Consider the following 9885-nt stretch of genomic DNA (forward strand, 5'->3'; position numbering starts at 1 on the left):
TCAAATAAAAGCAGCATTTGCATAAGACGAAAAAGCAAAAAACATTACCAAAAAAAACTCTAAAAGAAAATTTAATTTAGCGTAGTTATATTTGGAAGGAATAATAGAGTCCTGAATGTAGCACGTCATTAAGGTGGAGCGTCTCCCGCTGCTAAGCAACTAGCTGGCTAGTCCAACTACTGTGTCGATGGAACGGTGCAGTATCGGCTTCTCTGATTGGTCGCTGTTCAGGCACCGGCGAATCAGCGCTGAGATTATTAAAACTTGGAAATTGATGTTTCACATTCGGGTTTGAAAAGATGTCGCTGAATCGGGGTATCGGTAGTGCCGAGGTAACGTTTGTAAAATGACAGCATTACTTTTATTATGTACCCGCTAACTGGCAGCACTGCCTTTTCTTTAATTTCATGCAACTTACTTCGACTATAGTGTGGACAAAGAAAAACTAATGTTGCTATCCCAGCATGCTAGCAAGTTAGCTGTGAAGTGTTAAGTTACCATGTCAACAGCAGTGCACCTGTGAGGATGATAACGTTAGCTTGGTTATGTACTCTGTGTAAAAGTAACGCCTGAGCCATTGCTTTAGGGTTTACGGGTTTGACTGTTGTTTCCTCCCTGCAGTACATGAAGAAAAAGATACCGACAAACGCGAAGTATGAACACGTCAAAACTAAGCTGGACACAGGTATCTTTGCCACATACAAATACACAATAAGCATTTTTCATATCTCTGATGCTTATTATCACTGAAACAGTTAAAATGTTGTTGTTGTTTTTTCGGCCTCCTCTTCATACTTGTTATTGTCATGTCTTCTTTAATAGGATGCAGTCTTACAAAGTTGTTGGAGAAACAGGAGGAGGATAAAAAATGTGAGTAAGCTCAGAAAATCATTTACTGTAAAAATCTGAGTGCTGTTTAAATGTTCTTATGACTGTGCATTCTTTCACCTGCTCTGTGTCCTACATTATTACCAATCCAGTTGACATTTCTTTTGTCACAATTATTTGGTTACAAGAAACGTGAAAGTTTTACAAAGACACAGCTTTGCTTTTACATAAGGTTCTGTATATTTGCACGCTTTGACCGTTTCATTCAGATGAAAGTAGTTGCAGATGTGTGTGTAAACTGGGTGAAACAGCTCTACCATTTAGCAACTGACAAACAATTATATTTTGTGTCATGACAAGGAATTGTACATTTATTTTTCTTCTAAGCAAGTTTATATGCACAATTGGGTTGTTTTAGTTTTTGCTTTGCTTTTGTATTTTGTCATATATTTGTGGCATATGACCAAAGCAAAAACTCATTGAATTGCTGTGTCTAACATTCAGATTTAAATTTTTTGGTGCCTATCAGGCACAATAGAATTCTTTAGAGATCCTTAGAATAGCTTCAGTGTTCAGTGATAAATAGACTTTCTATCCCTCAGACTCCTGGGTTGCTGACCTACACTGTCGGACCTATGACACTCGCTCCGTCCACTGGAAACTTACACTTTCTATTCTGTGCAAGTGTGAAGAGGTGGATCAAATAGCCCACTTTGAAACTCACACGATCGAATCCCAGCCAAATATCCCTTTAAATGGTCTTTTCGTATAGTAAAGTGCATGATAGTTATTGTAGTTTTTATGTGTATTATTATCTGCACATTTAAGGTAAGATTTCCTAGCTTGGCACATAATTTTCCCCAGGATCATAGGGTTTTCTCTTCCCTGCCTACCTCTGTATTTTAGAGGTAAATCAAAGAACTTCTAACCCAACCTTCTGATTTCTCAGGGACAAATGACACGGATTCTTTTGGATTGTACTGCTGTCCACAATTATTCTTCTGTGGGACCCAGACTGTGGGGACAAGCTGGCAAGGTTCCAGCAGGGATCTTTGTTAGAGTGTGAGATACTGTGTTACACTGATGACAATACCAGCATCAGGAGCTCTGATACAAACAGAGCAGGTCATCTGATTTGTGTGTAGGGGTGGCAGCTTTGGCTAGAGGGTAGAATGGGAACAGACAGGGCAAAGTGGCAGTTTAATGAATCAGGGAAGAGCGCTACCTGCTCGACCCAGGAAAGTTGTGTGTTTTTTTTGTAATTTTCCCAGTCTGTCATCAGGACTGTAAAGTTCCCTGTTGCTACATCATTTCTTAGATTGATGTGTTTCTTTTCTTCTTTTTTTCAAGATTGCAGGTACCGAAAAGATGATATCTTCAAACGGTTAAAAGTGACGACGTTTGCACAATTGGTAAGTAACAGTTTGATATCTTTGTAGTAACGTAATGTTTTGCAGCATTTATGTTGTACTCAATTGAATCTCCACCCAGAAACTATTTTTGGTCTCTGTTGTGAAGGATGTTGATGTTGAGAAAACTTGATACCTATACAGTATTCAAGAATTGATAAACTAATTGTGTGATTAGCTTTACACAGATGGCTCTGAATCCATTTAATTGTTTTTTCTTCATTTTACAGACTCCAAAATTTCTGTTCTTTCTATGTTCTTTTTTTGCACTTTTACTTTTGATTTGTTGCAGTTTTTTTGTTATTCCTTGATTTCTGAACTTGTTTTTCTCACCAGATACTTCAGGTATCCTCTGTTTCCGAACTGAATGAGAGTAATGGCGAACCACATGGTCCAGAAGGTAACATAGCCGGCAAGATTACTCGTTGGCTTAGCTCGGCTCACTAATGGTACATGTGCAGGGTATGCTGTAATATCTGGTATTGTTTTTGCAGATGGTCTGTCTGTGGTGTCTGATACGGACCTGGAGTGTCTGTCTGATCGCACGCCCAGCTCCCCACAGATGTCTCCCCTCTCAGATCATCATGAAGCAGGAGACAAGGAAATCTCTTCTGCCAGGTCAACACTTCTGAGGTACTGTAGCGCACAGTACTCTGTAAAGCCTCACTGAATGCTACCACACTGTACACACACATCTTTCACCATTTTCTGTCATTTTATATACCAGACAAGTAGTGTATTAATGCAAAGAAACAGTGAAAATAATCATTAATTGCAGCCCTAGAGCAGAGTAGTGCCTGACAGCTGCTGCATTGGTGACTTCTCCATCCAATTCAGAAGTTTGTGACCACAGTAGCAGATAGGTTAGATATATAAATTATTCAGTACTGGGCAACTGTTGAATAGTTAGCTCACCCAGATTACGTGGTTTTATTTCCTCAAGTTCTGCGAAATGTTGTAGAGAAATATCTGCATGGTGAGAAAATGTAGATATAAACTGTTAATGTCTGCACAGTGTTGCATTTTGTTTCATCAACACCCTCGATGACATCCAATCACTGCCTTAACAACAAGCACACCTGTAACCCTGCACCCACTGTACAGTATCTGTGTCCCAACATGCTGTACATCCACTTTTTTTTAATCCCTTAAGGCATCTGTGAGTCCTCCAAACTCACCCTCCTGTGTACTGCACAAAAACCTCAGTCGATCTGTTATTAGCGTCCCTTGCTCTCTCACCTGCATCCTCTCTCTCTCCAGCTTAAATAGGAACCTCATGAGTGTAACTCTATCTCTGAGCCTTTGTAATGGCAGGTCAGTTTCACCTTGTGGGGAGGGCAGATAGAGACAGAAAGTAGGGCAGCGCTGGGGTAAACCACCACAAGGGGAGAGTGGTGTGTTTCTGTTGCGTTGTTTGATTCACTCCCACGCTCACATTTGCTGCAGTGAGTCCTGATGAACCGTTCCCTGCTTTATGAAGCAAAATCCCTTCTTTAGTGTGCTGAATCATCAGTGACACAAGTAAAATAAGCAGCCGATGTAGAGGTGGTGCCTCTACTGTCTTTGCCAGGTGTCTCATCAGCTGGCAGGCTTCTTTTAAAATCATAAATTGGTAGAAATCAAGTGATCTAAATCAGCACATATGAATGACAAGACTGCATTATCACACACACTTATGTAACTTTAAAGCAGCAGCACTGGTTTTTAAAACTACAGTATATCAATAGTTAATCTCACTAATAAGTGACCTTTAGTTTGTGGAAACTTGCCACATAACACAGAGCAGTTTTCAGAATTTGGTGACAATTTCAGTTTTTCAATTTTGATTTCTAAGGATAACAACAAACCTTCATCAGTTATCTTCTCATGCTGGATAAGTACACTGCTCAAAAAATAAAAGGGAACACTTAAACAACACAATGTAGCTCCAAGTCAGTCACACTTCTGTGAAATCAGCCTGTCCAGTTAGGAAGCAACACTGACTGTGAATCAATTTCACCTGCTGTTGTGCAAATGGAACAGACAACAGGTGGAAATGAGAGTCAAGTAGCAAGATGACCCCTGTAAAGGAGTGGTTCTGCAGATGGTGACAACAGACCATGTCTCTGTTCTCATCCTTTCTGGCTGATGTTTTGGTCACTTTTGCATTTTGTCAGTGCTCTCACCCCTCGAGGTAGCATGAGGCGTGTCTACAACCCACAGAAGTTGCTCAGGTAGTGCAGATCATCCATGATGGCACATCAATGCGAGCTGTGGCAAGAAGGTTTGCCGTGTCTCTCAGCACAGTGTCCAGAGCCTGGAGGAGACACCAGGAGACAGGCCAGTACACCAGGAGATGTGGAGGGGGCCGTAGGAGGGCAACAACCCAGCAGCAGGACGCTACCTCCTCCTTTGTGCAGGAGAACCAGGAGGAGCACTGCCAGAGCCCTGCAGAATGACCTCTAGCAGGCCACTAATATGCATGTTTCTGCTCAAACTGTCAGAAACAGACTCCATGAGGGTGGTATGAGGGCCCGATGTCCACCAGTGGGGCTTGTGCTTACAGCCCAACACTGTGCAGAGCGATTGGCATTTGGCCAGAGAACACCAAGACTGGCAGATTGGCCATTGGCGCCCTGTGCTCTTCACGAATGAGAACAGGTTCACACTGAGCACATGTGACAGAGTCTGGAGACGCAGTGGAGAACATTCTGCTGCCTGCAACATCTTCCAGTATGACCGGTTTGGCGGTGGATCAGTAATGGTGTGGGGAGGCATTTCTTTGTGCTAGCCAGAGGTACCCTGACTGCCATTAGGTACTGGGATAAGACCCTCAGACCCATTGTGAGACCACATACTGGTGCAGTGGGCCCTGGGTTCCTTCTGATGCATGACAATCGTTTAATTATCAATATGACAAGATCAAGACAAACAAGAACTTCCCATGCAAGTTAGTGCAGGCTCCAAATACAGTGCAATCATACAAATATGTGTTCGCTTTGTTTTTATTCAACATTACAACTTGAAGGACTAGTCAACTGATAGAAAAACAGAGCTGTATATAGCAGAGCGAATGTAAACAAGAGCACATACAACTAAATAGCACCAACTACCCACTGACTCTTCACAGTGTTATCAGCGGTGTGGGAGAGCTGAATGTCGACAGGAACAATCAGAAGATGGAAAACGAGCTGGCGTCCACCCCTGAGCCTGCTGACAGGCCCTACCCCGACTGCCCCTACCTGCTGCTGGACGTGCGGGACCGTGAGCAGTACGACAGCTGCCACATCATCGGAGGTGGGTGGCGGGAACGTGAAGCTGGTGCATTGAACTTGTTTTTATGCTGAAAATTTCCATTTATGTTTGAATAATCTCTCTTTTCTACAGCGCACAGTTTTCCAGTTGCCATGTTGACTCGAACAATGAACCCGTACACCAAAGAAGTGCTGGAATACGTATCCTTTGACACATGCAACACTGATTAACCACATGAAAGCATTTTTATTAACTCTGTTGACTCGGTGGACCTTAACCCATAAACTGTGTAGAAAAATGCAGCAGGGAAAATCATCATTGTTTATGATGAGGATGAGAGAATAGCCAGCCAGGCAGCTAACACCATGTGCCAACGGGGATTTGAGAATGTGTTTATGCTCTGTGGAGGTAAGATCTTATGTCACGGAGTTCCATCCATCCATTATCTGTACACCGCCTAATCCTCACTAGGGTCACGGGGGGCGGGGGGCTGGAGCCTATCCCAGCTGATTTAGGGAGAAGGCAGGGGACACCCTGGACAGGTCACCAGTCTATCACAGGGCTACACTTAGAGACAGACAACCCAACACACTTACATTCACACCTACGGACAATTTAGAATCACCAATTAACCTCAACATGTTTTTAAACTTGTGGGAGGAAGCTGGAGAACCTGGAGAGAACCCACGCTGCACGGGGAGAACATGCAAACTCCGCGCAGATACCGTGAACCGGTGACGTTCTAGCTGTGAGGCAACAGTGCTATCCACTGTTTCACCCTGCAGCCCCATGTTTCATCATGAAATGTCAAAATACCACAACAGCAACTATATAGAACCTACAATTAAACCAACTTTTTTAACTGCATTTACTCTAGTTTTAGAATCTTAAAGTCATTTCTTCTGCACCACAATCACCCTCACTCAGAAATATTCACGTCATCTCCAACATGATGGGATAGGAGTGTTCCATCAGTACAACTGATCACAACCCGACTAATCAAAGTTCTTTGGTCAGTGTCTTGTGTTAATAAAGCTTCAGACATTATTTTATTTAAACAGTGATTAGGCTAAATTTTTCAAAACAAATTTTATTCTGAACTGAAGATGAATCCACAGTGTCGCTGTCTGGCCTAACATTGATGACTGGTTGATCATAAAAGTGGTCATGTTGGAAGTAGTCCCAGGGTACTGATCTAATATCGGTTTCATGTTTCCTAAAGACATAAACTTTGCAAATGAATGCCTTCTGATATGTGTTTTGATATTGATTGAAACGCTGTGTCAGACCCTCCCTCAGGCATCAGGGGTGGCGTCAAAGAGACAGTTTGTTGAAGAAAACCTGTTAGCGAGCAGATCAGGTTCACGAAGGCTAGGTTAGGTTCACAGACAGTTGCCATGGTAGCCAGTTTTATTAATAATGAAATCCCTCTTTATCCAGACAGGTTGTGTCTTCTGTATTAACTCACAAATTAAGTATTTTGTGTCTATATATTCAATGATAAAAGTGTCTTTTTTAATTTAAACTGTCAGTTGGTGGTTTTGTAACATTTACATTAGAAGTTTTTAGGCATTAAACAGAGGTTTGTAAAATCAGGAGGAAACAGGACCAAAACTGCTGCTGCAGAACAGAGTTACACTGAAGCTCAATGTATTTCAAACAGTCAAATGTTGCATTGTGCATTTCACCAAACCGTTGCCTCCTTCTGTCCTCCTCTGCCAGGTCTTAAGATAATCGCTCATAAATTTCCGAGTGGAATGACGACGGGCTCCTTTCCGGCCTCCTGCCTGCCCAGCACCACATCAGCTAAAGGGAAGAAAAGCTCTGCGGCACAACATCCAGCAGAGAAGAGGTGGCGGTTTACTTCAGATGAGCTGGCCAAGATCCAGGAGCAGATGGAGGAAATACTCATCCCCAGTAACTCCAGCAGTAAGAGCACACTGTTTGAAACTGAAAAACCGTCTGTCCTGTTTATAACTACAGCAGTCGGTAACACATTATTTACCACTGACAAGAATAATTTGTCCTGGCCAGAAGTATGTAATTTGGTATCAAATATGGGAAAATATGCACAAACAAATTAGGCAGAGTGCTGGTGTTACTGTTTTAAAGTAATTGAAAATCCGTTTTTATTGTTGATGGTTGTTTTAAACTTACAGATGTTACAGCTGTTCAGATACAACGATGTTTACTTCTCCCATTTGTTAACCCTGCTCCCTTTGTTTAAGTTGTATAGCGTGTCTTTACTATGAGATTGTAGGAAAAATGTGAGCTGAAAAATAGAGTGTTACGGATCACTATTTTTAGTGCAGAGTCTGAGCAGTTCTGAGTGGTCTGTACTCCCTGATTCAAATTCCACATTTTTGCACCTTGACATTCTGTTATGTTGCTGTTTGAAGGAGTGAATCAAAATTTAAGAGCATATACTTGACTCTCTGCACTTATATGTTATTTATGCGCTGTGTGTTTTATTGCAGGTCGCATGACCAGCCGCATGTCAACCAGCAGCTCTCAGTCTAAAGCGTCCAGTCGTCAGAGTTCCTCGGCAGCTCGGAGAGACGGCGCCAGGGTTCAGAGCAGCAGGGCCTGGAAATAGCCTCAACCCTCCTTCAACCACACAAATGCACACAAATATACCTCCAGCATAAGGTCCATTTGTTTCAGGTGACTTCCGTCCGGCTCCTTTGTGTAAAGAAAACACAACTGCAGTCTGCAAAACACATCCAAAGGTGGACAAGAAAGACCAGAACTACTTTGTTGTAGTTTAACTACTATTTACTCGTTGGTGTTTCTCACCATCTTTTACCCTCAGAATGTCCTCTGATTGTTTAAAGTGGCTTCTCAAAATTCGTTTTTCAGTTCTGGAAATCGTACACACCTTGGGACAGTGATTAGCACGACAACAACTACCTGTATATTTAAACCTTAATTAAGACCTGACATCTGGACAACAGTGTGAAAAGTCCTGAAGAAAAAAACATTCACTTATGGAGCTTTATGTCACAAAGAAGTATTTTCCTCTTGCTGTCCTTTTTATCGTCTTGACCAGTGACGTACACTTTGCACCGTGCCTCGTCTGTGAACCTGAGAACTGATGGCTCCTTTTGCACTCAGTAGTTCTTGTAACGCTATTGTCTAATTTTTTTTTTTATCATCTGACAAATCTGCACAGATAATAATTTCTGTTGATGCTCCGGTCAGATTTGGCATTCCTAAAAATCACTGAATTGTATTTCGGGAGACAGAGTAACGGAATGTTAATGACATGAAGGATGTGCTGAGAATCTGTGTAATACATGAGGTGGAATGTTGTGTACAGATGCTGTTACAGAGCTTTTTGTTCAGAAAAATTTTGCTGTATTTTTGTAAGATGTGTGACACTGTCATGACGGTATACCAGCAGCCTTCAGGTGCAAGTTTTGCATCTGCTCTTTTAGTCTGTGTGCTTTTTGTCCAAAGTACTGTAAGCTGTTCACACTGACTGACGAGTTGAGGCCTTTATACAGAAATGCATGCACAGAACACAATCACAGTGTCACTAGAAGAGAGAAATGGACAACTATAACAAAATCACAAGCAGCGTTCATTTCCTACACATATATCTGAAGAGCAGTATTGCTGATTCGTGGCCTTCTGTTTTGTTGGCTTGATAGTGACGTCTTGCATGTGCTTTCTCTGACAACGTTCCCACAGCTTCCGGTGAAGTGCACTTCTCTACAGCCTTACTGTGTCGTGAGTTTTCACCATCAGTCTTAACATCAATTTGCTTGTAAATTAATGTTAAAGTGTTTGCTGTATCAGAATGGATGAAGTGATTAAACTGTTGTTGAATTTGCTTCAGCGTAGACTTTTGATTGTGTGCAGCATCATAGTTTGCTCAATAATATTTCATCAAAGCCATCACAACATCCTGCTCTTTAGAGACGTGCTCAGTTTCCTTATTCTTTTCCTTTCCACCTAGATGTGAAGTCAGCGTTACTAAGTTGTTAGATTTTGTATTTATTACTCATTTTATTGCATATTTTGTTCCATTCTGTGGTCGCTTGTTAATCTACAAGGAGAGCCTGGTAGGTGAGCTTTTTGAACTCACTAATACAGATAGTTGACAAAACAAATGCTTTCCTTTATGTTTGGAACAGAAAAGTTCAAGCTGAACATTCCATGTGGACTGTAAATAAAAGACACTTACAAATACAATAATTACATTTACGGTGCTTAACAAACTTATTAAACCACCTGTCTGCAGTGAATTCACCTTTTTCTACCCAAGCTTGAGCCGGTTCACTGGGCTTCTCTGAGAAGTCAGAGATGAACCAAGCATAACATTCAACCACTAAAACTAATCTTTCTGTTCAGGAATGCAAGTAAATATCTATGATTTGACATCTTATTCAACAAACAATAATGTGCTTTA

The 9885-nt window shown here is 41.6% G+C and overlaps 1 protein-coding gene across 1 annotated transcript; it reads left to right on the plus strand.

Annotated features, from left to right (window-relative positions):
- The first annotated feature begins 277 nt into the window (after positions 1–277).
- On the plus strand, positions 278–9306 carry cep41 (centrosomal protein 41). Its single transcript, XM_008289181.1, has 11 exons — positions 278–332; positions 622–685; positions 823–870; positions 2179–2240; positions 2574–2637; positions 2732–2870; positions 5347–5513; positions 5604–5671; positions 5765–5879; positions 7194–7400; positions 7949–9306. Exons 1-11 carry the CDS (start codon positions 300–302, stop codon positions 8065–8067), a joined length of 1086 nt encoding a protein of 361 aa, XP_008287403.1. The 5' UTR covers positions 278–299; the 3' UTR covers positions 8068–9306.
- The last annotated feature ends 579 nt before the right edge of the window (positions 9307–9885 follow it).

The sequence above is a fragment of the Stegastes partitus genome, unplaced genomic scaffold (genome assembly GCF_000690725.1).
Source record: "Stegastes partitus isolate 25-593 unplaced genomic scaffold, Stegastes_partitus-1.0.2 Scaffold597, whole genome shotgun sequence".
NCBI lineage: Eukaryota > Metazoa > Chordata > Actinopteri > Pomacentridae > Stegastes > Stegastes partitus.

Excerpts from the sequence above, each read along its gene's own strand:
- cep41 (XM_008289181.1), top strand. The coding sequence starts at position 300 with ATGTCGCTGAATCGGGGTATCGGTAGTGCCGAG. Across the intron at positions 333-621 it reads GGGGTATCGGTAGTGCCGAG|TACATGAAGAAAAAGATACC; the intron begins GTAACGTTTGTA and ends TCCTCCCTGCAG. Across the intron at positions 2,241-2,573 it reads TGACGACGTTTGCACAATTG|ATACTTCAGGTATCCTCTGT; the intron begins GTAAGTAACAGT and ends TTTTCTCACCAG.